General features: G+C 34.2%; 2 protein-coding genes across 5 annotated transcripts in view; both read right to left on the reverse strand.

Annotated features, from left to right (window-relative positions):
* The window catches only part of LOC143247702 (nose resistant to fluoxetine protein 6-like), a 35,413-nt gene extending 29,651 nt beyond the window's left edge, over positions 1-5,762 (reverse strand). For 2 of the 4 annotated variants that reach the window (XM_076496110.1, XM_076496108.1), the window contains exon 1: positions 988-1,504. In XM_076496110.1, coding sequence (XP_076352225.1) covers positions 988-1,462 — 475 coding nt within the window. In that variant the 5' untranslated portion in view covers positions 1,463-1,504. Of the gene's footprint in view, positions 1-987; positions 1,506-5,671 lie in introns of those variants that run through there. The other 2 variants (XM_076496111.1, XM_076496109.1) reach the window with 2 other exon arrangements.
* Positions 5,763-15,438: 9,676 nt separating this feature from the next.
* Positions 15,439-25,355, reverse strand: part of LOC143247705 (uncharacterized) — a 44,183-nt gene continuing 34,266 nt past the window's right edge. The window contains exons 7-8 of the mRNA XM_076496121.1: positions 20,515-20,755; positions 15,439-16,123 (exon numbers count right to left, since the gene is read on the reverse strand). Coding sequence (XP_076352236.1) covers positions 20,516-20,755 — 240 coding nt within the window. The 3' untranslated portion in view covers positions 15,439-16,123; position 20,515. The remainder of the gene's footprint in view (positions 16,124-20,514; positions 20,756-25,355) is intronic.

A 25,355-nucleotide genomic window follows, 5' to 3' on the forward strand; every position in this document is an offset into this window, starting at 1 on the left:
ATAACCCATTTCGTAGCTATACGTTTAACTTCAAAGAAACCCTTTAAGAAGACCAGAATGTGAAACTACTGTCATTGTTTCGAAATAAACGTGGTTGTAGCTACTGAGAAATTATTCAAATAAACTCTTAATGTATTTACTTTATTTGTTAGTAACAGTATAACAGCAACAGAAGAATATAATTCATGAATATTTGTCTCTGATCCACAGACATGTATCTCACTGTTTCCTACTTCGTCCGTCTATCTTTCTGTCTCTTTATGTATTCCTTCAAATGTCCCTCAATCTCTTATTACCCACTTCTCTCCCTTTATTATCATTAGTATGTACTTTATTGTCAGCTGTCTATACTGTGATCTTTCTTTATCTATCTATTAGTATTAACCAATCTGTCTGTGTGTGATGGTACTTACTATTAGTGTTAACCCATCTGTCTGTGCGTGATGGTACTTACTCTTAGTATTAACCCATCTGTCTGTGTATGATGGTACTTACTCTTAGTATTAACCAATCTGTCTGTGCGTGATGGTACTTACTTTTAGTATTAACCCATCTGTCTGTGCGTGATGGTACTTACTCTTAGTATTAACCCATCTGTCTGTGTATGATGGTACTTACTCTTAGTATTAACCCATATGTTTGTGTGTGATGGTACTTACTCTTAGTATTAACCCATATGTCTGTGTGTGATGGTACTTACTCTTAGTATTAACCCATCTGTCTACGTATGATGGTACTTACTCTTAGTATTAACCCATATGTCTACGTATGATGGTACTTACTCTTAGTATTAACCCATCTGTCTGTGTATGATGGCACTTACTCTTAGTATTAACCCATCTGTCTACGTATGATGGTACTTACTCTTAGTATTAACCCATCTGTCTACGTATGATGGTACTTACTCTTAGTATTAACCCTTCTGTCTGTGCGTGATGGTACTTACTCTTAGTTGTAACCCATCTGTCTGTGCGTGATGGTACTTACTTTTTATTGCCCAACTTTCTAGTTGCCGGACACTGACCACCATTTTCAGCAAACGTGAAAGGCATGGACTTGAGATATGGACTTTGGATGTGATCCGTAACATGGTGGGTAACAAGTGTTTCATAATGCTATTAATAACATCTTTAACGATGTGCTCTACGTCAACCCAACGTGGCCGAGAGTTTGTAGCGTTATCCACTTGTATCGTGTTGTGTGACGCCACGTTGGTCACTGCCTCTCTTTTAGCCGCTTCTGATATAGTCCGAACTACTTGATGACTCGATGATTGTGCAGGTGGAAGATCCGTGGGTCGCGTGTCATTTGATGACTTTATCTGTTTCTCTGATATATTAGCAGAGGGTAGAGTTTTTTTGCCACTGCTGATACCAGTTGTTCCATCCACAGTATTACTTATAAACAAAGCTATCGATGTCAGTATTAAACCTATGACACTTAAAATAAGTTGTATCCCCATGCTGTATGTGCTCGTGAGACTGTAATGTCACTGCTCGTGCCAGCGTGCGTATATTTCATTCTCATTTGTTTACCCAACGCCTGGTGCGCTATCCATACTTGTGGCAAGGTACAGCACAGATAACCCTATTGTGTAACAATGAAAGTAAAGTTGTGTTGGTTAACTGGCAAGGTGTGAGGCTTAGAAACGTTAAAGTAACGTTTGGCAGGCTCATATAATGATTATTAAAGTAACAAACAATAAACTAAATAAGGATGATAAAATTACATAACGGTTGTGACGTACACTTTAACAAAATCTGTTTCATATTAAACAGTAATGTGTTTGTTGTTGAGCAGAATTGTACACAGTGGAATATCTGTGTGTTGTCCACCACAGGTACATAAACTCAGTTTTTTCGCTTTTTAACCTGTTCACTGCCAAATATTTCAGTTGCTACGGCTACTCCGAATCAAGTTCAAAGTACAACTCTAATGCTTCTTCATTTTGTAACTTTTTCGTGACGCCATTTTGGATCGAAAGTGAAACAATTTGTAAGTAGGTCAAATGCATGTATGGTGCTGACATCTAGCGTTGAAGTTAGGTATTGTTGAGAACGAATTAACTCGTCTGTAACACTGTGTTACCGATCGGCTTGGACAAGTTATCTCGTCTACGGCACTGAACAGGTTAAACCCACAGATTTACAACGGACCTTCTGAGGACACAATGACATGTCTCATGGTAATTCAATAGGTGAAGCTACTGTTGGGTTGTCTTGTCGGAGCTATTTACTGGACTTTTATTGGTCAAAATACGTTGTTGGGAAGGGTTATGTTGAGGCGTATGTATACTAATGTCCACATTGTTTTTCAAGGGCAGGGGATTTGCGATACTGTTGAAAGAAAAAACATTGTACGTGTTTTGTAAGGTATACACTATTCTTTCCTTAATGTAATTTTTATTAACAGTATACGGTAAAATATGTAATATATCTTGTATATCTAGTAGTATTATTGTTTATATTTATTGTAAGAATGATTTTACATCGTTAGATTAGTATATTTGTTTAGAACAAACTTAATTTTGCTAAGCTTGACAACCCTGCTGAGATATTATTGGGATTGCGGCCGAAAATGTCGCTAACAGCGAGGTACCCATTTGATGAAATAGTGCATTCCAATGATTGTAGATAAAATAATAATAGTGGTATAATTAGTTGCCAATTACCAAAGTCGTCACCTAGTAAACAACATGCTTTAGTGACGCATGATAACCTTTTGACCCGTGTCTTGTGCTAGGTGGATATCTTGGTTAATGTCTGTTTGTTTTTAATTTCGCGCAAAGCTACACGAGGTCCATTTGTGCTTTTATGTTTAGCATGACTTCACGAGTTCATTGAATTTCATGATTATTTTCGTACAGTTTCGAACAACAACCAAACGTAATGTGCTTCTTACTCATTGTAAGACTGAGGGTGTCCAATGGTTAACGTTCCGGGCTGCGGTTCAAGTCTTTTTTTTATTTTGTTATGCACCAATAAAAGAATATAACGAAATCACCTAAAAGTGTATTTAACGTTAAGATACGTAGAGCTCAAGTGCTCATTTTTCTAAAACTAGTGAGCTTGGAAACCTGCTTATAGACGTATAATTAAATTACCTTAACAGAATACGGGTCTGTGAGGTACACTTGAATACTCATTACGCGTGCCTCCCGATTGATGAAAGGTAAATTTTATCATCTAAGCTAGTGTTTAAACAGCTTGTGTAAGCGCGTTGCTGTCAAGGTTGGATAACAGAAGTAAAAACACAAACAAAAGACAGAACTGGATGTACAACAAGTGTAGAATAGTATGAATATTTTTGGTCTATAGACACAGTTTGCTCGGTTCTAATTGCTCTTGCGGAAAGCACATGAACTACTGTTTTATTTTTATCATCTAACCCTTAAAAGCAGTTAAAAGTAAACATATCTTTTTAATAGTACTTTTATTTTACTATCACGACGTTTCCGATTATTGGCCCAGGTGGATAAAGCACTCGACTTGTAATCTGAGGGTCGCGAGTTCGAATTCCTCTCACACCAGACATGCTCGCCCTTTCAACCGTGGGGGCGTTATAATGTTACGGTCAATCCCACTATTCGTTGGCTAAAGAGTAGCCCAAGAGTTGGCGGTGGATGGTGATGACCAGCTGTCTTCTCTCTAGTTTTTTACACTGCGAAATTAGGGACGGCTTGCGCAGATAGCCGTCGTGTAGCTTTGCGCAAAATTAAAAATAGCCTACGATTATTATCTACTCTAGTTTATTTATCGACGTTTATATTTGTCAATCGTTGAATATGAAAGTTTGTTATCGACGTTGATTATAAATTGTAGGCCCATAACAGAGTATTTTAAGAGTCCGTTTTTTATGTTATCAGAATTATAAATTAATATTTTGCTGGATTTGTTAAAGTTAGGTACCCTCGTCACATATCCCCCCCCCCCAAAAAAAAAGAAATCGGCTGATTACGAATCTATTGCTATGAAAACTATCGTATTTCTAGACAGTGGTCAAGCTTTAATATTATACACCACGCAATTTTTACTGTTCTGGAGAGAGTTAGAGCGGAAGAGACTTCTATCTAATAGACACTTCTGAGATTTGACACGTACGTGTTTGACGACATTACGATCTGCTATCATCAGGTTAAGAACTGCGTCAGCAGTAGTTAACTGTGATAGAATGTGTGACAAGTTACACAAGCCAGATATGTGCAGTGTAAGAGAAATCTGTACAATAAGGAAAGTTTGTAAACATATGTTCGAGGACAGCAAGAATTGTTTTTTATAACAAAGGGCTATCTGCTGCATCCACCGATGGGAATCAAACCGATGATTATAACGTTGAAAGTCCGTAGACGTACGTCCGTTACACCTTGGGACAAAAATAAGAAAAAAGTAGAAATGTGAAACCAAAATGCATTCAAAGGGATTGAAGTTAGGCTTAAATGTCATTAATAATTTCCTTGTATTAAATAGTTTCACAATGCAATACGTACAGAAGGAAAACAGTAATTAAAAAATGTATACACTGGGTTTTCATCAGTATTTATTAAAATTTTTACACCGATTATTATGTAAGAAAATTGTATAAAAAAACAAAATTATTAATCGACATTCCAACAGAGGGCGCAACAAATAATTACGGTAAATATAAGCAAACTGCCCATACTTTGTTTTTGATTCAACGAAACGTTTCGGTTTTGTACGTATTTACACTAATTTAGGAGAGAAATATTTTTTATGTACTAGAAACAATAAATACACCACTAGATGGTGCTGGTAGTAGTTAAAACTTATGATAACTGCGGTGCTCGCAAAGAAAGTCTAGAAATCACTAAAAACCGGGTTTCGATACTCATGGTGGACAGAGCCCATTGTTTAGTTTTCTGTTTAACTTCAAACAACAACATCATGAACAAAATAAAATCGTTATACAGACGAAGTAACTGTATTATTTATTGTCCAGAAATCAAAACTATATCGATATGACACGTATTACTCAAGGAAAAATGTTTTCATTTTAACACGCAATCAGGTTTGTTTCTGTTTGTTTTGGAATTTCGCACAAAGCTAGTCGAGGGCTATCTGTGCTAGCCGTCCCTAATTTAGCAGTGTAAGACTAGAGCTAGTCATCACCACCCACCGCCAACTCTTGGGCTACTCTTTTACCAACGAATAGTGGGATTGACCGTCATATTATAACGCTCCACGGCTGGAAGGGCGAGTATGTTTGGCGCGACACGGGCGCGAACCCGCGACCCTCAGATTACGAAGCGCACGCCTTAACGCGCTAGGCCATGCCAGGCCCCTAAGTTTGTTTCTACAGTTTACCTTGTTAATAAGAGTGTTACAGAAAGGGACCTAGAAATCACGTTTCTAAATATTTAAATCTTTATATTTTATACAAAGTCCATCATATTTCTACCGAGCGTGTTAAGATTTTATTAAACGAATTATCAAAATGATTAGTCTGTCCAACAGTTTCGTGGTTGTGTACAAATACCGTTATTTCCCTAATAACGAGGTTCACGGGTTTTAATTCAGTGCAAAAATGACCTTTTCGTAATAACAAAACCAGTTTTTTTTCTTTCACCAACATCAGTGAAACATCTATTACTATAAAGTCTTATTAGGTCACGTTGTCCGTTTTTATCAGTTTTTAGGTATCTCGTCAAACCTACCTATCCATGTTTCTCATTTAGACGACGACAATAGGAAACCTGCGTAACGTTACACGAACGTCTCTGTTGCAGTTGCCATGGCAACTAATTCACTAAAATAACAGACTGCCATCTTTGGTACGGTTTTATTTTATTTAAAAAGAATTTTCATTTAAATGTAAAACAAGAGCCTTCATAATTTTCCCCGTATATTTCAAGGGCACCAACTGAATATTTCTTTTGAAACTGTTGAGTGTTGGCACAACTTTTAAAATCGAGAGAGTTTTTGTCGTGTAAGTTAATTTACATAATCGAGGACACAGGAGGGAAATATACTTCAACAGATCCAAGTGGGAACATTCATATTTGTTAACTTTATTTCGTTTCCTGGTATCTGCAGGACTATGAAAATGAGTGTTAAACATTTCTGTGAGTTAAAGTATCTGATTTAATAGGAACTTCTTACTGTAGTGGAAGGAAATATGTGTACTACATCTCTCACTTAATTTATCTTCTAGTACGTATAGTTTTCTAAACTTTCTATTGGATTGGTACTGTAACATCTGTCAAGTTTAGGTTTTTATGAATATTTATCGTATTTCTCACAAATATTGCATTTAAAATAAGTTTTACGACTTTTCGACTAGTAGTCCCCTATCTGTTTATATAGAAGTTTATTATATGTATTTATACAATATTTAGGGTACTTGTGTTTACAGACTTGCGTTATATTTGCTAAGTAGACGAGCTGAAAGTTTCCTTGGATAATTAGGACGTGATGCCAATTACCAGGATCCAGAGATATGAGTTTTCATTCATTTTCGCCAGAAGAAACAGAGTAATTAGGATACTCAGAACATACAGCGACGACATTACGTAACGGTGAACTAGACAGTTTATTTACATGCATATTTAAATTAAGTGAAACGTTCTGAGCATTGTGTTCATCCGCTAAACGAATGGCGAGATCAGTGATGACGAGAAACCCACTTGTTGAGAAATTTATATGCAAAAACGGCTCGTTTGGGTAGAGAAAATATTTTACATAGAAGAGCGAACAACGTTTCGACCTTCTTCGGTCATCGTCAGGTTCACAAAGAAAGATGTAACTGACCGGAAGCTGACCACATGTTTGAAAGGGGTTGTGTAACTGTGTGTCGAAATGTAGAGGGCGGTATTAGATGTTTGAAATAATTCGTTGGTTTAAATTACTAAGAAATTGCTTTGCACTATAAAACGCCAACCAAACAACTTCTGTGTACCAATGCCATTATTCTGTAAGTAATTTTAAATATTGTGTTCTTACAATTTAATAAAAATAAAACAAAGCATAAATTTATTCACAAGATACGCTTGTTAGGATGACAATATGGTTTTGTGTGATTTTCGCGCAAAGCTACTCGAGGGATATCTGCGCTAGCCGTCTCTAACTTAGCAGTGCAAGTTTAGAGGGAAGGCAGCTGGTCACCACCACTCACCGCAAACTCTTGGGCTACTCTTTTACCAACGAATAGTTGGACTGACCGTAACTTTACAACGCCCCCACGGCTGAAAGGGCGAGCATGTTTGGTGTGATGGGGATTCGAACCCGCGACCCTGAAATTACGAGTCGAGTGCTTTAACTACCCGGTCATGCTGGCTCATGACAATATGACTGGCCACTAAAACAGCTAGGATGTATTAGTAATACTGTTAATACTCTTTGTTGTTTTTTTTTGGGGGGGGGGACGATTTGTAAGTGATAATAATAATACTTTTCAAGATGTTCTTCTGGAGGGACTGGAACTGTTCATCTAAAACAAATAAGTAAAATTCATTAGAATTTCACCTTGACGCAAGAACAGCTCAAGGGTTGACTGGATGCTACCACCTGGTGTGTTATTTCGGAACTAGGGCCGGTTAGTGAAGATGGACTTTTTGTATCTTTGCGTGAATATCTAAATGAACGTTACAAATATATATGTACACACACACATATAAAAGAAATAACTGAACTGAATACTATTCAAAACACGAGTTTAAAATATCGTAAAACAGGGTTATAAAGAACTCTTTCTGTTCATGTGATGGTTGTGCCTGGATCCATTTCCCATCGATCTGACTCGAAATGTGATGCAACGTCATTGAAAAGTTTTCTTTATATGTGAATTAATAGACGTTTTTATTACACCTTATTGTACTGGTTCTCATTAATAGACGTTTTTATTACACCTTATTGTACTGGTTCTCTTTTTGAACATGATGAAAATCCGGGATTTTGTTTGAACTGTTTTTCTTATTAACCAGTTGCCTTAAAACTGACAATGAAGATTTTGTTTGTGAAATCAGGGATTTAGCGAAAAGGAAATTCTTACATTTGCGCTTTTGTTCGCAGGTGTTATTGTAATTTACGTGGTGAGTGTACTTTAAACAATATATATCCACTCGCCAAATAAAGTACACCTTACTTAGAAGGCAGTGTTTGGAAGCAATTATTAAGGAAACTCTAATTGGTTCTATTTACACGTGAGAACGTTTGAAAGCTCTGATAAGAAAATATTAGATAAGCCTGTCGCTGGCTTAGAGGTACGTCCAGGCATCGTTTGTTTGTTTTTTTCAATTTCGCACAAAGCTACTCGAGGGCTATCTGTGCTAGCCGTCCCTAATTTTGTAGTGTAAGACTCTAGAGAGAAGGCAGCTAGTTATCACCACCCACCGCAAACTCTTGGGCTACTCTTTTACCAACGAAAAGTGGGATTGACCGTCACATTATAACGCCCCCACGGCTGAAAGAGCGAGCATGTTTGGCGCGACAGGGTCCAGACATCGATATCCATGGTGGGCAGAACACAGATAGCCCGATAAAGGGTTACAGGTAACTACCCATAAACGGCTGCGGACGTCATAGGTTCTAACACTCAAATCCTGGTTCTTATTTGTCCCTCGGGTTGGATAGCGTTAAATGTAAAGAGTTACATCGCTAAAGTCTGAGGTTCAATTCCCCTCGATGGACACAGCAGGTAGTTCAATATAATTTTGTTCTAAAACAACCGGACTATTCATTTGAAACATTTATTTGATTAATATTTTAATTATATTTCATATTTTGAAACTATGTTGCAGATCGTTGTAATTAGGCTTAGCCGGTCTAATTTCTGGAAAAAAAAACAATATGGTATTGATCAACTTCAAAGAAGTTTTATTACTTTAGATTTCACAAATTTTTTACTGTTTCGATAAAATATTGAGGAACTTGGAGGACATTGTTAAGTTTTTGTAATTTCAAGATAATGAGAACCTGTTGTGGGTCGGATAGTACAAGGTTCGAGCCTCGAGGTACTGCTGAAAATGCTCTGCACTTTAAAACAGTGACAGACAATCCCGCTGTCACGATAAAAGTACCTCTGAGCAGCGAATGGCTCTGACTAGTTGTACTTTCTGCAGTCAGCGGTTCTGACTCTGACTAGTTGTACTTTCTGCAGTCAGCGGTTCTGACTCTGACTAGTTGTACTTTCTGCAGTCAGCGGTTCTGACTCTGACCAGTTGTACTTTCTGCAGTCAGCGGTTCTGACTCTGACTAGTTGTATTTCCTTTAGTCAGCGGTTTTGAAGTAAGCACGGCTGTGTCTGAGTTTAGGGGGTTGCTTATCTGACCTTTTAGACCATAAATAATTACCGTTTGCTGTTCTGTACAGCTGTTTTGTGTATGTTACATGTCTGTCACAACTTTCATTGTTATTACAAAATATCATCCACGTGTCAGATAGTTGTAATAATTAAAAAATAATCTTTCGCTCTTTAGCTCACGTGTTGGAAATATCAAACAATACAAGTCACAAGGAACAGAACAACATTGTTATAATAAGCTATCTGACGATAGACATTACAACACTAACATAATTACAGTAGGACAGAACAAGGAATAGAACAACATTGTTATAATAAGTTATCTGATGATAGACTTTACAACACTAACATAATTACAGTAGGACAGAACAAGGAATAGAACAACATTGTTATAATAAATTATCTGACGATAGACTTTACAACACTAACATAATTACAGTAGAACAGAACAAGGAATAGAACAACATTGTTATAATAAGTTATCTGATGATAGACTTTACAACACTAACACAATTACAGTAGGACAGAACAAGGAACAGAACAACATTGTTATAATAAGTTATCTGATGATAGACTTTACAACACTAACACAATTACAGTAGGACAGAACAAGGAACAGAACAACATTGTTATAATAAGTTATCTGATGATAGACTTTACAACACTAACATAATTATAGTAGGACAGAACAAGGAACAGAACAACATTGTTATAATAAGTTATCTGACGATAGACTTTACAACACTAACATAATTACAGTAGGACAGAACAAGGAACAGAACAACATTGTTATAATAAATTACCTGACGATAGACTTTACAACACTAACATAATTACAGTAGGACAGAACAAGGAACAGAACAACATTGTTATAATAAGTTATCTGATGATAGACTTTACAACACTAACATAATTACAGTAGGACAGAACAAGGAACAGAACAACATTGTTATAATAAGTTATCTGATGATAGACTTTACAACACTAATATAATTACAGTAGGACAGAACAAGGAACAGAACAACATTGTTATAATAAGTTATCTGATGATAGACTTTACAACACTAACATAATTACAGTAGGACAGAACAAGGAACAGAACAACATAGTTATAATAAGTTATCTGATGATAGACTTTACAACACTAACATAATTACAGTTGGACAGAACAAGGAACAGAACAACATTGTTATAATAAGTTATCTGATGATAGACTTTACAACACTAACATAATTACAGTAGGACAGAACAAGGAACAGAACAACATTGTTATAATAAGTTATCTGATGATAGACTTTACAACACTAACATAATTACAGTAGGACAGAACAAGGAACAGAACAACATTGTTATAATAAGTTATCTGATGATATACTTTACAACACTAACATAATTACAGTAGGACAGAACAAGGAACAGAACAACATTGTTATAATAAGTTATCTGATGATAGACTTTACAACACTAACATAATTATAGTAGGACAGAACAAGGAACAGAACAACATTGTTATAATAAGTTATCTGACGATATACTTTACAACACTAACATAATTACAGTAGGACAGAACAAGGAACAGAACAACATTGTTTTAATAAGTTATCTGATGATAGACTTTACAACACTAACAGAATTACAGTAGGACAGAACAAGGAACAGAACAACATTGTTATAATAAGTTATCTGATGATAGACTTTACAACACTAACATAATTACAGTAGGACAGAACATAGAACAGAACAACATTGTTATAATAAGTTATCTGATGATAGACTTTACAACACTAACATAATTACAGTAGAACAGAACAAGGAACAGAACAACATTGTTATAATACGTTATCTGATGATAGACTTTACAACACTAACATAATTACAGTAGGACAGAACAAGGAACAGAACAACATTGTTATAATAAGTTATCTGATGATAGAATTTACAACACTAACATAATTACAGTAGGACAGAACAAGGAACAGAACAACATTGTTATAATAAGTTATCTGATGATAGACTTTACAACACTAATATAATTACAGTAGGACAGAACAAGGAACAGAACAACATTGTTATAATAAGTTATCTGATGATAGACTTTACAATACTAACATAATTACAGTAGGACAGAACAAGGAACAGAACAACATTGTTATAATAAGTTATCTGATGATAGACTTTACAACAGTAACATAATTACAGTAGGACAGAACAAGGAACAGAACAATATTGTTATAATAAGTTATCTGATGATAGACTTTACAACACTAATATAATTACAGTAGTACAGAACAAGGAACAGAACAACATTGTTATAATAAGTTATCTGACGATAGACTTTACAACACTAACATAATTACAGTAGGACAGAACAAGGAACAGAACAACATTGTTATAATAAGTTATCTGACGATAGACTTTACAACACTAACATAATTACAGTAGGACAGAACAAGGAACAGAACAACATTGTTATAATAAGTTATCTGATGATAGACTTTACAACACTAACATAATTACAGTAGGACAGAACAAGGAACAGAACAACATTGTTATAATAAGTTATCTGACGATAGACTTTTCAACACTAACATAATTATAGTAGGACAGAACAAGGAATAGAACAACATAGTTATAATAAGTTATCTGATGATAGACTTTACAACACTAACATAATTACAGTTGGACAGAACAAGGAACAGAACAACATTGTTATAATAAGTTATCTGATGATAGACTTTACAACACTAACATAATTACAGTAGGACAGAACAAGGAACAGAACAACATTGTTATAATAAGTTATCTGATGATAGACTTTACAACACTAACATAATTACAGTAGGACAGAACAAGGAACAGAACAACATTGTTATAATAAGTTATCTGATGATATACTTTACAACACTAACATAATTACAGTAGGACAGAACAAGGAACAGAACAACATTGTTATAATAAGTTATCTGATGATAGACTTTACAACACTAACATAATTATAGTAGGACAGAACAAGGAACAGAACAACATTGTTATAATAAGTTATCTGACGATATACTTTACAACACTAACATAATTACAGTAGGACAGAACAAGGAACAGAACAACATTGTTTTAATAAGTTATCTGATGATAGACTTTACAACACTAACAGAATTACAGTAGGACAGAACAAGGAACAGAACAACATTGTTATAATAAGTTATCTGATGATAGACTTTACAACACTAACATAATTACAGTAGGACAGAACATAGAACAGAACAACATTGTTATAATAAGTTATCTGATGATAGACTTTACAACACTAACATAATTACAGTAGAACAGAACAAGGAACAGAACAACATTGTTATAATACGTTATCTGATGATAGACTTTACAACACTAACATAATTACAGTAGGACAGAACAAGGAACAGAACAACATTGTTATAATAAGTTATCTGATGATAGAATTTACAACACTAACATAATTACAGTAGGACAGAACAAGGAACAGAACAACATTGTTATAATAAGTTATCTGATGATAGACTTTACAACACTAATATAATTACAGTAGGACAGAACAAGGAACAGAACAACATTGTTATAATAAGTTATCTGATGATAGACTTTACAATACTAACATAATTACAGTAGGACAGAACAAGGAACAGAACAACATTGTTATAATAAGTTATCTGACGATATACTTTACTTACATCACTAACAGAATTAAACTATCTAGGTTACATGTAGATCAATCCTTGTTTGTCGCTATAAAAATTTAAACTGTCTTGTATTTGTTGTAACTTGTATTGCCAAGTGATACGGTAGTAACTGAATATAAAGTTGTGTTATGTGATTTAAACCACTTTGTACGAGTACCAGAAAGATTGGTCAACAATTGTCTTATTTGTTTTCCGGTTAATAACTGTGTGTATATTTATATAGAAATAGGCTTGACGTGGCCTAGTGGATAACGTTGCCGAATTGTAAAGCCATTGATTCAAAGTTTGCGACCCGTTGTCGTAAAAACTCGCCCAACATATTGGGACTTTAGGTGCGTTATGAGAGTGAACAGCCAAGTACCGTGGTTCTTTTGGATGGACTTTGTCTTTGATTTGGACTTTTAATTACTATCGTCTTTTCTTGTTTGTTAGTTCATCATAAGCGACTGCTGTGTGCAAATAACTCTTAAGCAGCTTTGTACGAAATTTTGAAACAAACCGACAAATTGTACAGAAAGTTATTTTAAGACTTTTACTCTAGATCCGTGGAAAATAGAAGAGGTTTCGAATTTGTTTGGCGTTTAGGAAGTTTCACGAACATCTATAATATTACGTCACTACCAGACTAATGATAGTTATAAGAACATCTTTCTTTACTGGCTCATTACGGTTTCCAATCAGAAGAAAAATGTGTAACAACATTTCCACCGTACACTCTGTGTTGCTCCGTCGCTTTTAAGCCTAAACCTTGTGTCCTTAGAAACGTACGTCTTTTAGAGGATTACATTAATGCCGTCTCATGAAGTATTTATTAGGTGGGCTGATCTCTGAGAACTTTTTATGAATAGATAAACTAGTTTTCGTTTTTTGTGTGTCTGAGGAACTTTTGGGAAAGTCGTAGTTTAAATACCGAAAGTCTGTGAAATACTGGAAATCAATAGGCTTAAGATCTATAATACAAATTACGTATTCTGTAAATATTTGTGGAAATCAATAGGCTTAAGATCTGTAATACAAATTACGTATTCTGTAGATATTTGTGGAAATTAGTAGGCTTAAGATCTATAATACAAATTACGTATTCTGTAGATATTTGTGGAAATCAATAGGCTTAAGATCTATAATACAAATTACGTATTCTGCAGATATTTGTGGAAATCAATAGGCTTAAGATCTATAACACAAATTACGTATTCTGTAGATATTTGTGGAAATCAATAGGCTTAAAATCTATAATACAAATTACGTATTCTGTAGATATTTGTAGAAATCAATAGGCTTAAGATCTATAATACAAATTACGTATTCTGTAGATATTTTTTCTTTTTTACGTTCCTCTTAATTTGTCTATTTCAGATTCAAAACGATATTTTAAAATAGGATTTATAAATCTATTTTGTAATTCTCAAAAGCTACTGTTCAATTCCAGCTTACGAATCTAGTATTGGACAATCAATCCAAAATTCCCTTTCATCAGTACCAAACTCATTAGCTGGGCTGGACAATCAATCCAAAATCGACAGATTGAAAGAGAAATGAACAAAGAAAAGCTTTGTTCGATTTGTGTGTGTGATTCCTACTGAACACTTTCAGGTAACTTCTTATGTTATTGTTTTATTTTTGTCTTGAAATTTATGACTCAAACAGTAGTTACTTTTATTATAACAGTATTTTATATAACTTGCAAATAAGTCAGTGAAAACCGAATTGAATGAGCCTGGGCTGCGTATCGGAAAGTCTGAGGTTCAAGCTTGTAGTTTACCACTTAATACGTTCTGCACTTTTATTTGTGTTTTAAATGTGACGTCAGCCTCACTCTTCGGTTAAAGTAACCGTGTAGGCAGCAGATGCTGTTGACTGGTTGCCAGCCTTCTGGTCAGTAATGCTAAAATAAGGTCGGTTATGCGTGGACCTTGGGATCATTTGACCTGGCCGTTTAGTCCATGTGTCATATGTCGTAATGTTTGGTTATATAATACTAAAGTTACTTTGACTTCCGGGTCGCAAAATTTGGATTGTTTTCAGTAATAACAAGTATATGAAAAAATATAAGGGTGAGAAAAGTGTGAACACCTCTTCCACCTCAAAGAAAGAGGGTGTACATTAAAGAAAGAATATACTGCATACTGACATATTCACATATCTAATATTGATACAGGCTAACAAGAACTCCGATACATAATCCGAAATGTCTGTCTGGTAGTTTTCATGACATAGGATGATACACTCCATGTGCGATGTGACGTCTTCCTTAAAATATTAGGGTTAACATTGGCGAAACTTTCTGTTTCTACACGTCATTTCTTTGATACAGTTTCTCTGCCACGTTCGTTACTGAAATGCGAAGAAATAAACTATGAACACGAACTTTAAATAACGGGGGTTGTTCAGACATTCTGACCACCTTGTACAATATTTTTATGAAATAGTGCTGAATCTAAACTGGAAGAAGTGAACACAAACAACTTGCTTCATGTGAACTGCTTTAATTACTCTCACCTGTATCAAGATTCACAAAGTTATCGTGGGTAAATTAACTGCAATTATCAAACACATTCAGAGAAAACATTTAACAAGATGTGTATATATTTCACACGACTTTCATTGATTAATTAGAAGATAAAGGAAAAAAAAAACAAAGCTGAAAACTTTATAAGTTAACAAACTGATAAACACTAAACTAAAACTATAATCACTGTGGTTTGAACATCTTTTCTAAGTTAACAAAGCTTCATAATGATTATTTACACTTCTCATAAAGCTAATCATTTTATTCTAGCATGTCCTTTAGGGCTATGTCTTATGACAAGTAAGATTAAGTACAAGAACCATCGTGAACGTCAGTCACAACAGAAATGATTTAAGAGCAAACAATAGAAGTTTTATTATTGATCGTGTGTACGTTTTGTAAGAAAATACAGAAGCAGACACGAAGATCCTGTCAGCATTGATGAAGAAAAGAAGTTACGAATGAATCAAATAACAGGTAACCATACTATTCATAGATAAAAGTGTAGCTCATCAGTTGCCTTCCCCCTGAGCAGTAGTTGTAGATTAGGGACAACGACCTTAATAGTTTTCCACGAAGGAAAATAAAACAATAACCAACAAACAGATTTTTTCTCAGGACTTGAAAGCAAATCCAACTTCACAGCCTGAAAAAAAGAAAAGACAGACCTCTAGAAAACAATAAAAGACAACAAAATTATTATTTTGAACAGTCGTAAAGTGTTAAGTTTCGTTGTATAGTTCCTAAAAATAATTCTGTGGAAAATACGTCACTGAACAGCCCTGAAATCATCCAATGAAAGTTTATGGTATCTTGACCAATCACGTGATTCGAAGAAAAATAAAAAAGTAACTTATAATGTTGACAATATAAATTTTGTCACCATTGGGGCTCAAGACGCTTGGCTCGCAATGTGCTGGTCGCAGGTTCGAATCCCATCACCGAACGTGCTCGATTCTTCACGAGTGGGGGTGGGATAATGCCAGTCTTACAACTTAAGAATACTGGTCTAATAGCTACCAAAGTGTTGTGACTATCTGCTTTCTCTGTTGCATTTTTTTAAAATTAGGGTTGACTAATTCATACAACCCTCGCGCAAAATAGAACAAAACAAGGCCTTTATACAGTAACTTTACAAGTTGTGTTTTTTACTGACGTTTTGAAAAGTGTGATGCTAACCAAATTTGGGCTCAGATTTTACAACACCAGAAAGAAAGGACATTTCTGGTGTGTTATTTTTTATTCCAAAGCTCACCGGTTATAAATATCGGAATACAAGATATGAAAATTTGAAACATACTTTTATATATCACAAAATAACCTTAGATAATTCAGGTTTCGTGGTTTTTATAATCAAAACATGACAATTGTAGAGAAAGTCGTGGATTGGTAAATAAACCTAATTCAGCATGACACTTGTGGAGAAAATCTTGGATTGGTAAATAACATAATTCATCATGACACTTGTGGAGAAAATCTTGGATTGGTAAATAACATAATTCAGCATGACACTTGTGGAGAAAGTCTTGGATTGGTAAATAACATAATTCATCATGACACTTGTGGAGAAAGTCTTGGATTGGTAAATAACCTAATTCAGCATGACACTTGTGGAGAAAGTCTTGGATTGGTAAATAACCTAATTCAGCATGACACTTGTGGAGAAAGTCTTGGATTGGTAAATAACCTAATTCAGCATGACACTTGTGGAGAAAGTCTTGGATTGGTAAATAACCTAATTCAGCATGACACTTGTGGAGAAAGTCGTGGATTGGTAAATAACATAATTCAGCATGACACTTGTGGAGAAAGTCTTGGATTGGTAAATAACATAATTCATCATGACACTTGTGGAGAAAGTCTTGGATTGGTAAATAACCTAATTCAGCATGACACTTGTGGAGAAAGTCTTAGATTGGTAAATAACCTAATTCAGCATGACACTTGTGGAGAAAGTCTTGGATTGGTAAATAACATAATTCAGCATGACACTTGTGGAGAAAGTCTTGGATTGGTAAATAACATAATTCATCATGACACTTGTGGAGAAAGTCTTGGATTGGTAAATAACCTAATTCAGCATGACACTTGTGGAGAAAGTCTTGGATTGGTAAATAACCTAATTCAGCATGACACTTGTGGAGAAAGTCGTGGATTGGTAAATAACCTAATTCATCATGACAGTTGTGAAGAAAGTCTTGGATTGGTAAATAACATAATTCAACATGACACTTGTGGAGAAAGTCGTGGATTGGTAAATAACCTAATTCAACATGACACTTGTGGAGAAAGTCTTGGATTGGTGAATAACATAATTCATCATGACACTTGTGGAGAAAGTCTTGGATTGGTAAATAACCTAATTCAACATGACACTTGTGGAGAAAGTCTTGGATTGGTAAATAACATAATTCATCATGACACTTGTGGAGAAAGTCTTGGATTGGTAAATAACCTAATTCAGCATGACACTTGTGGAGAAAGTCTTGGATTGGTGAATAACATAATTCATCATGACACTTGTGAAGAAAGTCTTGGATTGGTAAATAACCTAATTCAGCATGACACTTGTGGAGAAAGTCTTGGATTGGTAAATAACCTAATTCATCATGACACTTGTGGAGAAAGTCTTGGATTGGTAAATAACCTAATTCATCATGACACTTGTGGAGAAAGTCTTGGATTGGTAAATAACCTAATTCAGCATGACACTTGTGGAGAAAGTCTTGGATTGGTAAATAACCTAATTCATCATGACACTTGTGGAGAAAGTCTTGGATTGGTAAATAACATAATTCAGCATGACACTTGTGGAGAAAGTCTTGGATTGGTAAATAACATAATTCAGCATGACACTTGTGGAGAAAGTCTTGGATTGGTAAATAACATAATTCAGCATGACACTTGTGGAGAGAAATTGTTGGAGAAGTAATTAGTAGAAGTTCTGAAACACTTTCGTCTTCAGACTCATTTAACGTTTGTCTGTTTTGTTCTAACATTTGTAGAGCTACTTATTTGTAAGCGTGACAGAAGTAGAATTAATGAAAGGTAAGTGAAGTAAAGGCTCTGTAGACTCACTTTATAAACACCAGATGGCGGTGCGATCATTAATTGGGTGATATTCAAATAAATGTGTTTATGATTTAAAATAGAAAGCTTCAGTCTATTTTTTTTCTACAGTTTTTACCCGGTAAAAGTTTCTGAATGTATGACGACAACAGGTCTACACTTTGTTCTTGAAGAGTAAAGCTCCGTCTATACGGGAGTGTTAGGGCCTTATAATTTTGTTTTTAATTGATTTGCTGAACTTACTTGTTTCCCTAACGTCTTGATAGTTGTAAAAAATAAATTGTTTTAATGGTTTAATTGTGATTTCAAAAGACGTTGAATTCTATTGTGTGTGTGATCCACTTTGACGACTCAACCAGAAGATCAGTAAAAAGTAGTAACTTGGATTATCAAGTGGCTGGACAACCTTGTGGACAGCTCCTTTTCAATTTGAACCCTGCTTTTGTTTATTTATCATCTATTAGGTTTGCGTCAGATTTCCTGACTGTTTGTTAAAATGTGAATAACTTAATGTCATGTCTTCCTCTCAACTTTTGGTATTTCTAATGTCATGTCTTCCTCTCAACTTTGGTATTTCTAATGTCATGTCTTCCTCTCAACTTTGGTATTTCTAATGTCATGTCTTCCTCTCAACTTTGGTATTTCTAATGTCACGTCTTCCTCTTAACTTGGCCCGGCATTCTAGGTGGTTAAGGCGTGCGACTCGTAATCTGAGGGTCGCGGGTTCGCATCCCCGTCGCGCAAACATGCTCGACCTTTCAGCCGTGGGGGCGTTATAATAATGTGACGGTCAATCCCACTATTCGTTGGTAAAAGAGTAACCCAATAGTTGGCGGTGGGTGGTGAGGACTAGCTGCCTTCCCTCTTGTCTTACACTGCGAAATTAGGGACGGCTAGCGCACATAGCTCTCCTATAGCTTTTTGCGAAATTCAAACCAAACCAAACCTCTGAACTTTGACCTTTATTATGCCATTTATAAATAAATTGAAAATGTAATTTTGTAATTTAAGAGATGTGCAAAGTGAGTCTAAAAGTACAAAATACTAAAAATTAAGTCAAATCTAAATGTCATATATGTATTCAAAATTTACAGTGTTTCGTGTTTGACGAGCTATTATAGGTTCCTTTGGTCAATCCCACTATTCGTTGGTAAAAGAGTAGCCCAAGAGTCGGCGGTGGGTGGTGATGACTAGCTACCTTTCCTCTAGCCTTACACTGCTAAATTAGGGACGGCTAGCGCAGATAGCCCTCGAGTAGCTTTGCGCGAAATTAAAAAAAAACAAAACAAATTAAGCTGTACCACTGGGGGACTTTCACTTTGCAAAAGCCTATTTGTACTACTGGTTTGGTTTTTGGAATTTCGCACAAAGGTGCTCGAGGGCTATCTGTGCCTAATTTAGCAGTGTAAGACTAGAGGGAAGGCAGCTAGTCATCACCATCCACCGCCAACTCTTAGGCTACTCTTTTACAAACGAATAGTAGGATTGATCGTAACATTATAACGCCCCCACAGCTGGGAGGGCGAGCATGTTTGGCGCGACTCGGGCGCGAACCCGTGAATTAAGAGTCGCACGCCTTACGCGCTAGGCCTATTTGTACTACCACTGATGCTGGTAACAAACAAATCACCACAGTTATTTTCTCTCACAGCTACTCGTACCACTCATAGGTCAAGCAGAAAGCTGATTGCATATAACGCTAAAACCTGAGGTTCGATCCCGTAGAGCGCAGGTGACTTATTGCGCTGCTACACACTTATTGATGAACAACAAAAATAAGTACTACTTGTGAGTTTTCCTCTGTCCAAGTCAGAATAATTTATATAAACTACGTTTAAGCATTATGGTCTCAGAAATTTTGATTAATTATATAAATTATAGTTTAGATTCGTGTCCGAAAATTATTTCATCCACAGTGTGGTTGACCTTCGGCGTTACTGTTAACATTTCAAAGTTGAATAAACTTACCTCACCACCTGGTGTCGCGATCAGAAGCGTATCCTTGGTTATTCCATCCTCGTGGATCGTAATCCTGATCAAACTCAACATTACGATGACTTGTGTTCGCCTGATAGTCGTTTCTGGGGTATAAAGGATTATGGGGTCTCATCTCTACTTCATCGTATGGTGGTCTATTGTGTTGGTGGAAGTTGGTGTGCTGTGATTGGCCAGGACGGATAAATCTCGATGGTGGGGCTAACATTCGTTGCTTAATTAATTAATGAAAAAAACACACGCAGAATTAACATGATAATTAATATTATAGGTAATATGATAATTAATATGATAATCAATATGATAATTGATATGATAATTGATATGATAATTGATATGATAATTGATATGATAATTAATATGATAATTGATATGATAATTAATATGATAATTGATATGATAATTAATATGATAATTAATATTATAATATGATAATTAATATTATAATTGATATGATAATTAATATTATAATTGATATGATAATTGATATGATAATATTATAATTGATATGATAATTGATATGATAATATTATAATTGATATGATAATTGATATGATAATATTATAATTGATATGATAATTAATATTATAATTGATATGATGATATAATTAATATGACACTTGGTATGATAATTGGAATATAAATGTTGAATGTAATAATCTCATGGATTAGTTTTGGATATTATTTTGTGTAATGTTTATTTCTACCTTACGGTCCACCAGAGTATCCAGGAAATTTTCTTGGACCCGAATTTAATTGGTGAGAGGAAGTGTTGCTATTCTAATATATTTCAGTAGAGCCTAGAAGCTATTTTGTTTTCTTTTGTTTATTCAAGAGTCATTGTTTGATAAATAACTGTCAAATGAAACATTTATGTATGTGTCTTGTTTTGTAATATGTTATATTGCAACCAAGTAGTGAGTCGTGACCTTGTATTCCACAATACAACTCAGTCATGTCTTCTAGAATTGAATATTTTTACCTGGGAAGATGCAACCACCGAACATTAATAAGCACTCATTGAGCATTTATAGAGAAACTGTATCAAGATTTAGCTTGATGGAACAGGGTTAAATGTTGGTAAAGTATTGTCGATTAACCGCCTAGCCAGTTCATCATTGTGTTTAATTATAAACAACCTAGCCAGTTCATCATCATGTTTAATTATAAACATCCTAGCCAGTTCATCATTATGTTTAATTATAAACAACCTAGCTAGTTCATTACCATGTATACTTATTTACTACCCAGTCAGTTCATCATTATGTTTAATTATAAACAACCTAGCCAGTTCGTCATCATGTTTAATTATAAAGATCCTAGCCAGTTCATCATTATGTTTAATTATAAACAACCTAGCTAGTTCATTACCATGTATACTTATTTACTACCCAGTCAGTTCATCATTATGTTTAATTATAAACAACCTAGCCAGTTCATCATCATGTTTAATTATAAAGATCCTAGCCAGTTCATCATTATGTTTAATTATAAACAACCTAGCCTGTCCATTACCATGTATACTTATTTACTACCCAGTCAGTTCATCATTATGTTTAATTATAAAGATCCTAGCCAGTTCATCATTATGTTTAATTATAAACAACCTGGTCAGTTCATTACCATGTATACTTATTTACTACCCAGTCAGTTCATCATTATGTTTAATTATAAAGATCCTAGCCAGTTCATCATTATGTTTAATTATAAACAACCTGGTCAGTTCATTACCATGTATACTTATTTACTACCCAGTCAGTTCATCATTATGTTTAATTATAAAGATCCTAGCCAGTTCATCATTATGTTTAATTATAAACAACCTGGTCAGTTCTTTACCATGTATACTTATTTACTACCCAGTCAGTTCATCATTATGTTTAATTATAAAGATCCTAGCCAGTTCATCATTATGTTTAATTATGAACAACCTGGTCAGTTCATTACCATGTATACTTATTTACTACCCAGTCAGTTCATCATTATGTTTAATTATAAAGATCCTAGCCAGTTCATCATTATGTTTAATTATAAACAACCTAGGTAGTTCATTACCATGTATACTTATTTACTACCCAGTCAGTTCATCATTATGTTTAATTATAAACAACCTAGGTAGTTCATTACCATGTATACTTATTTACTACCCAGTCAGTTCATCATTATGTTTAATTATAAACAACCTGGTCAGTTCATTACCATGTATACTTATTTACTACCCAGTCAGTTCATCATTATGTTTAATTATAAAGATCCTAGCCAGTTCATCATTATGTTTAATTATAAACAACCTGGTCAGTTCATTACCATGTATACTTATTTACTACCCAGTCAGTTCATCATTATGTTTAATGATAAAGATCCTAGCCAGTTCATCATTATGTTTAATTATAAACAACCTAGGTAGTGCATTACCATGTATACTTATTTACTACCCAGTCAGTTCATCATTATGTTTAATTATAAACAACCTAGGTAGTTCATTACCATGTATACTTATTTACTACCCAGTCAGTTCATCATTATGTTTAATTATAAACAACCTAGGTAGTTCATTACCATGTATACTTACTTACTACCCAGTCAGTTCATCATTATGTTTAATTATAAACAACCTAGGTAGTTCATTACCATGTATACTTATTTACTACCCAGTCAGTTCATCATTATGTTTAATTATAAAGATCCTAGCCAGTTCATCATTATGTTTAATTATAAACAACCTAGGTAGTTCATTACCATGTATACTTATTTACTACCCAGTCAGTTCATCATTATGTTTAATTATAAACAACCTAGGTAGTTCATTACCATGTATACTTATTTACTACCCAGTCAGTTCATCATTATGTTTAATTATAAACAACCTAGGTAGTTCATTACCATGTATACTTATTTACTACCCAGTCAGTTCATCATTATGTTTAATTATAAACAACCTAGGTAGTTCATTACCATGTATACTTATTTACTACCCAGTCAGTTCATCATTATGTTTAATTATAAACAACCTGGTCAGTTCATTACCATGTATACTTATTTACTACCCAGTCAGTTCATCATTATGTTTAATTATAAAGATCCTAGCCAGTTCATCATTATGTTTAATTATAAACAACCTAGGTAGTTCATTACCATGTATACTTATTTACTACCCAGTCAGTTCATCATTATGTTTAATTATAAACAACCTGGTCAGTTCATTACCATGTATACTTATTTACTACCCAGTCAGTTCATCATTATGTTTAATTATAAAGATCCTAGCCAGTTCATCATTATGTTTAATTATAAACAACCTAGGTAGTTCATTACCATGTATACTTATTTACTACCCAGTCAGTTCATCATTATGTTTAATTATAAAGATCCTAGCCAGTTCATCATTATGTTTAATTATAAACAACCTGGGTAGTTCATTACCATGTATACTTATTTACTACCCAGTCAGTTCATCATTATGTTTAATTATAAACAACCTGGTCAGTTCATTACCATGTATACTTATTTACTACCCAGTCAGTTCATCATTATGTTTAATTATAAACATCCTAGCCAGTTCATCATTATGTTTAATTATAAACAACCTAGGTAGTTCATTACCATGTATACTTATTTACTACCCAGTCAGTTCATCATTATGTTTAATTATAAAGATTCTAGCCAGTTCATCATTATGTTTAATTATAAACAACCTAGGTAGTTCATTACCATGTATACTTATTTACTACCCAGTCAGTTCATCATTATGTTTAATTATAAACAACCTGGTCAGTTCATTACCATGTATACTTATTTACTACCCAGTCAGTTCATCATTATGTTTAATTATAAAGATCCTAGCCAGTTCATCATTATGTTTAATTATAAACAACCTAGGTAGTTCATTACCATGTATACTTATTTACTACCCAGTCAGTTCATCATTATGTTTAATTATAAAGATCCTAGCCAGTTCATCATTATGTTTAATTATAAACAACCTAGGTAGTTCATTACCATGTATACTTATTTACTACCCAGTCAGTTCATCATTATGTTTAATTATAAAGATCCTAGCCAGTTCATCATTATGTTTAATTATAAACAACCTAGGTAGTTCATTACCATGTATACTTATTTACTACCCAGTCAGTTCATCATTATGTTTAATTATAAACAACCTAGGTAGTTCATTACCATGTATACTTATTTACTACCCAGTCAGTTCATCATTATGTTTAATTATAAAGATCCTAGCCAGTTCATCATTATGTTTAATTATAAACAACCTGGTCAGTTCATTACCATGTATACTTATTTACTACCCAGTCAGTTCATCATTATGTTTAATTATAAACATCCTAGCCAGTTCATCATTATGTTTAATTATAAACAACCTAGGTAGTTCATTACCATGTATACTTATTTACTACCCAGTCAGTTCATCATTATGTTTAATTATAAAGATTCTAGCCAGTTCATCATTATGTTTAATTATAAACAACCTAGGTAGTTCATTACCATGTATACTTATTTACTACCCAGTCAGTTCATCATTATGTTTAATTATAAACAACCTGGTCAGTTCATTACCATGTATACTTATTTACTACCCAGTCAGTTCATCATTATGTTTAATTATAAAGATCCTAGCCAGTTCATCATTATGTTTAATTATAAACAACCTAGGTAGTTCATTACCATGTATACTTATTTACTACCCAGTCAGTTCATCATTATGTTTAATTATAAAGATCCTAGCCAGTTCATCATTATGTTTAATTATAAACAACCTGGTCAGTTCATTACCATGTATACTTATTTACTACCCA

The sequence above is a fragment of the Tachypleus tridentatus genome, chromosome 3, assembly GCF_004210375.1.
Source record: "Tachypleus tridentatus isolate NWPU-2018 chromosome 3, ASM421037v1, whole genome shotgun sequence".
NCBI classification, from domain to species: Eukaryota; Metazoa; Arthropoda; class Merostomata; order Xiphosura; family Limulidae; genus Tachypleus; species Tachypleus tridentatus.